A 6,000-nucleotide genomic window follows, 5' to 3' on the forward strand; every position below is an offset into this window, starting at 1 on the left:
CTATTGTGCCCCTTGAAATTTCTGAAGATGAACAGGGGAATTCCTTAAGGAAAAAACTTAAAGTATATTCTCATAAATGACTCTGAAAATAGCCCACTCCTCTTCTTAAAAAGCTGTAAGAAAATCTTGCATCTAATGTAACAGCATTTATATTTCCATGGATTTCGAAGCAGTTCTGCAAATCTGAATGAACAACTACAGAATTTTACATCTATTAACAAATATCAGTGAAGATTCTCAGTCATCCAAGTACAGTTGCTAGAAGTTGAGTCAAGGCAAGTGGACTTCTTTTCTGTCTTGGTTTGAAACTTTTGGCTGCTTATCCAAGTAGCTTCTTCAGTCTGAGGAAGTTGGGGAAGGGGACCCTATGTATGCCGTACAATGTAGTTAAGCCAGAGAGTCATTAAAGGTCATTTCTCAAAATTCCTTCTTTTAGATGGGTCCTAATGAGTCTATCCACATTAGGTGAGAAATAGCAACAGCATCTAGACATATATACCACTTGGGTATATGGGGTCCCCCTAACCAACTTTAAGGATTACTTATTTGGATTAAGTAGCAAAATGTTTCAAACCAAAAAAGAACAGAAGTCCAGTTGCCATCATTCAACTTCCATTAACAAAACAGATTTTCTTTGAATAATTCTTCCAGGACTCATAAATATAGCAAAATAACATAATAGCAGAGTTGGAAGAGATGTTAAAAATATTCCAGTGAAACCCCTTGTTCAAGCAGGATATATTCAGATATTAGGTAAATCTCATTTTAAAAATATGTCCATAGATGCTGAAAAACTTCAGTAAACACACAATACTTATCTAAGCAAGTTATCACATGCTTGTGTTATTTCAACATATTTTGACGAAGAATGGTAAATATATTTGTTAATCATCACACTTTACCTTGATCATTGTCCTGTAAGGCCTCTTCAGATCCATCATGTGCAAATTTCCCAAAATGGGTATAGTTTTGGGTCCTGGAGGGAGATTGTGGGAGCTGTTATTCCTGGAACTGTTCTTTTTCAAAAGGAACATAATTGCAAGAATAAATAGTAATACAATTGAAATTGTTCCAGTCCAATCCATTTCCTTTTACTAAGATGTTTTGAGTAACAATTACAATTAATTCTGCAAACTGAAGTGATATGAGCATGTATTTCAAAGTACTGAATTAGACGTAGTCTATCTGCCCTTTCTACTGAATCATCTGCATGCCCTATACTGTATAAGAGAGAACCTCCCTTGTTTTCTCTTTCCTACTCAGGCATTTGACCTGAACTGCATGGGCGGGATCTATGAAACCTTTGGAAACAAGTTTAAAGTTATTTGAATTGTGCAACAGTCCAACATTTGGGATAGATGTTAGTAATAGTTTACATAGCCTTCATGTAAATGTTTCACTTTACAGTTAAGGATTCTAACAAATAGGATTAAATTAGGCAATACTGGGTCCCAAGAACAAAAGAGGCATGGCTTCTTGAATACTTATCTAGTTACTTATTGATGCAACATTTTTACACTGGATGAATACTAAAGAATTTTTCATGTTTTTGTGAGTAGGAAAAAAATATTTTCTGGGTCGGGTTTTTCCCCCCCTGCATTGTCTCTTATTTGGCTGCAAATATTTTGGTAAGAAGTCCCTCCCCCCAAGAATGCATTTTTTGGGGGGAAATATTAAAAGAGGGAGAATATTATGTTTCCCCAAAGGAGAAATGTAGAAAAATCTTAACAGAAGCCTGAAGTCTTTAGAGGTGGATATTTTGTGCCCATTGAGAATGTCTGGTCATCGATTCACAAACAAAAGACTTTCCACTCCAGTTGATGGGATTAAAAGGACAGGACAGGACTTTTAGGGCATAAGGTTCGGACTCAATCCCAACAAGACAGAGTGGCTGTGGGTTCTGCCTCCCAAGGACATTTCCATCTGTCCATCCATTATTCGGGGGGGGGGACGACTTTTGGCTCCCTCAGAGAGGGTCTGCAACTTGGGCATCCTCCTTGATCCACATCTGACACTGGACCATCATCTTTCGGCTGTGGCGAGAGGGCGTTTGCCTAGGTTCGCCTGGTGCACCAGTTGCGGCCCTATTTGAACAGGGAGTCTCTACTCACAGTCATTCATGCCCTTATCACCTCAAGGTTCGACTACTGCAATGCTCTCTACATGGGGCTACCTTTGAAGAGTGTTCGGAAACTACAAATTGTGCAGAGTGCAGCCATGCAAGCAGTCATGGGCCTCCCAAGGTATGCTCATGTTTCTTCAGCACTCCATGGACTGCATTGGCTGCAAATTGGTTTCCGGCCCCAATTCAAAGTGTTGGTTATGACCTATAAAGCCCTACATGGCATAGGATCAGATTACTTGCGGGACCGCCTCCTGCAACACGAATCCCAGCAACCGGTTGGGTTAGGGATATAAAGCTTTATTAAAGCAGGGATGAAGTTTATTTCATATGAAAGTTTACATTACTAACACAGCGGGAGTTGCTACAAGGTGCATATTTTCTTCACCTAATTCCAGTAGTCTTAGAAGTGTAGCATCTTCATATTCAAATCTCTTGCCAAGTAAAAAAGAAACAATGATGTTGGTGGTTGCAGCTTTTAGAATTGTTGCTGGGTCAAATGGATTTCCTGGTCATGAGCAATACACTGAAACACAATTGTGAAAGAATCCCAAAATTAAACCTGCTTTTTGTCACTTTTAGAATGCTTATACATAGCATTTATCATAGAAAGTAGAAAGTACTCTACATTGATGTAGAATATAGCCAGATACACAGGTTTATGAGCTAAGATTTACTGAATAACATCAAGAATAACTTAACCTATCCTTTTGAGCCAGAGGGGGTTACACATTAATATTATACTAGAGATATATACTATTTTAACTTAGAAGCAGTTATATTTCTGATCACAGACAAAAAGGCGCAGCAACATTCTAGTCCCAATGTGGAATGGAAGAATAGTTAATAGACCATGTTGCTGGTAACATGAAGAATAAAATGAGTAACATAAAAGTTTTTAACGAATAGATCTAAGGCTTCAGAGCACAAGACTAAAAAAAATTATGTTCTCCCAAATATAGTTCACCAGATTGTGAGGAATCATAGGAGGAATATAAATGCTAAAAAGCAAAATATCCTCCTGTTTGGATGACAGCAAGGTAGCAACAACCATGGCTGTAAAGAAGGCAATGACACAGATTTGAATTGCAAGACTGTGTTAACTGGAATCACAATACCTCCTTTAGTTCAAACAGCATGACTTGGGACAACAGAGATCAACTTAATCCAGTAACCATCTAACTTCACCTCTGAAGAAACCCAGGTTTCCTGTAAAAAGAGAACATCGAAGAGCAATATACAGTTAAAAAAACTTGGTCTTTTAATGGGACTGTTTTAATATCACTGCCAATATTCCATAAGTGAAAGTGTATGGTCATTTGAGGCCCTTCAGGAGGAATGGTTTTGACAAGAGGAAGATGTGAGATAGCATTATCAGCAATTATACATATAACTGTCACATATAAATCCTGCATCAATTCCTGGAGTGGGGTGGAGGGTCTTGTTCAGAATGGATGACATTAACACCATGTAAAGATGCTTGCCCTGTGGGACCTCGGCCAGAGGTTTTGGGCAAAGAGATATTGGGTTATACTTCATTCAATTTTGTGCCATTGGTGTTGACAAGAGCCCCATGGAATTTCCTGGTGTAGGTAATAATACCTCCTCAACTGCTGCTGCTGCTACTAATATTATTTTTTTTGTTTTTTGAAATATAATAAAATTGACAAAGCAAATATATACATTTACAATTAGAACTAAGCAAAAGAAACAAACATTTTTAAACAGAAATATAAAGGAGAAAAAGAATGGTAAAAGCCAAAGGAAACAAATGGTCCACAAAGAAAAATTTATCAACAATGACACAAAATGCCTTACTTTTCATGATTTCTTACTATTTTTCCCCATCAGAATCTACATTTTATGTGTCCATAGATTATTGTTATTGTGAGTGGTCCATGACCGGCCAATTAGTGACAGATCCTGAGGAGGATGAACCGGGGCCGCCTTGGTAACCTAGACCAACGTTCTTGCCAGCTGAATCAGAGAGTGAGCGTGAGGGAAAGCTAGAACCTGAGGAACCTCCAGAGACTTTAGAAACCCCAATGGTGTTCTCCCTTAACTCAGAGGAGGGTGAAGACCTGGGGGATCAGGAGCCCCTATTAGATGCCCGTGTTGGAAGGTTTAGAACAGACAGGAAAAGCTTTATGGGAAGAAGTTCAGATAGTAAATCTATGGGAGAAGTCTAGTCATTTCAAGCTCTGGGGATCGGTGACCAATCCCATACAGTATAAAAGTCAGGATTTCTGGGTAATGAGCTGTGGAGTTTCAATGTTTGTATGATGGAGTTCTTGGATGCGGAGTTCCAGAAATGACTTGCTGAGAAACTGTTGTTCTTTTAAAACTAATGAACACAGATGCAGCTGGCTGAGAAAGAAGAAGAAAAAAATCCTTGGAGTTCTGTGGTGTTTGGGAGTGACGGACCTTATCTTAGCTCAGGAATGTTAATTGGCCTGGACTCTCGGCGGCAGTGCCATTTTCACTGAGAGAGCTGCCAACATGGACTAAAAAACATGATTCGACCTGTGTAAACCTTTTCTCTCTATAAAAATGTTTTGCTTTAAAATATCTGCACGTGGATTTTCCCTTTATTCCGATTCTTAGGCCCGAAGCATAACAATTGCTATACAGCTTTTAGAAACACATGAAACCTCAACTATAGAGAGACAGTCTGGTCTATTGGTTAGAAAAGAGATTATTGAAGTGACTCGAGACAGCAAGTAACTAGACGGTTCTGTTTATTCAGCTCTTGGAAGTGACTATCAGCTGGAACGCGTCTCAGCTGTTACGGGGAGAAAGCTCTCCTTTTATACAATTTTGGTTCCCGCCTAAACCGAGCTGTCAGCGCCTCAACCAATCAGGCGCGACCTCCTATTTACATAAGTTCCCTGGTTACAATATTTACTGAGGAGGATTCAACACCCCTCCCTTCCTAGAACAAAAAAAAACCCAGTTAGTCAGAAAGCCATGTGATGTAGTCATCCAATCGGCGCGGTTTCTGTATGGTCCTCTCCGACCTGCGCAGTTCAGTTGAAGTTTCGCCGTCGGCAGAAAAGGAGGTCTGTTCGTCGGTACCTCCTCTGGTTTCCGAGGGCCGAGGCTGAACTCCGGCCCCCAGAGTCGAGCTGGCTGGCACATCACCGACCTCTGCTGACGAAGATGGCCCCGTGGTGCTGGCTGAACAGCTTCGTTGTGGTGAGTCCAATTTTAACTCTATTAATGTTGGTATTGCGTCGTTTACAAGAGGCATTTTAGTATTTACAACAGGTGTTTTAGCACTTGGAATAGTCTCGGTTTCTGGGCACCTCCTTAAATGATCGATGTGCCTAGTCCAAATTCGGCCATCGTTTAACCTTATTACATAAGTTTTAGGTGCTTTTTGTTGCACCACGGTACCCTTTAGCCAATTCAGGCCTCCATCAAAATTCCTTGCAAAAATACATTGCCCCAAAAACATATGTCTTTCAGCATTTTCAGACATGAAATTATTTGTACAATACATAGGGTGTAACCTATCTAGAGTTGACCTGAGCTTTCTGCCCATGAGGATTTCTGCAGGGCTTCTGTGGGTTGTTGCATTTGGAGTTATATGTTGGGCCAGTAGAAATTTATCTAAATGATCTTGCACCTCTCCAGGGCCAGCCCTTCTTAAGGCCTCCTTGGCAACACGAACGTATCTCTCTGCCAATCCGTTCGCCCATGGCGAAAAAGGAGAGATGAGGGCGTGCCTTACTCCTAATTGGTCTAGAAATAGTTCAAATTGTCTGGCTGTCAGTTGGGGCCCATTATCAGATACCAATATGTCTGGACAGCCGTGTGTGGTAAAGAGATGGCGCAGAGCTCTTATAGTTGCACATGTGGTGATATTATGCATTACA

At 40.2% G+C, this 6,000-nt stretch overlaps 1 protein-coding gene across 2 annotated transcripts in view; it reads right to left on the reverse strand.

The window, feature by feature from the left end:
* LOC139156614 (cytochrome P450 2K6-like) overlaps nt 1-1,285 on the reverse strand; it is a 38,547-nt gene extending 37,262 nt beyond the window's left edge. For both annotated transcript variants that reach the window (XM_070732467.1, XM_070732468.1), the window contains exon 1: nt 903-1,285. In XM_070732467.1, coding sequence (XP_070588568.1) covers nt 903-1,085 — 183 coding nt within the window. In that variant the 5' untranslated portion in view covers nt 1,086-1,285. The remainder of the gene's footprint in view (nt 1-902) is intronic.
* Between the last annotated feature and the right edge of the window lie 4,715 nt (nt 1,286-6,000).

Source organism: Erythrolamprus reginae, chromosome 1 (assembly GCF_031021105.1).
Source record: "Erythrolamprus reginae isolate rEryReg1 chromosome 1, rEryReg1.hap1, whole genome shotgun sequence".
NCBI classification, from domain to species: Eukaryota; Metazoa; Chordata; class Lepidosauria; order Squamata; family Dipsadidae; genus Erythrolamprus; species Erythrolamprus reginae.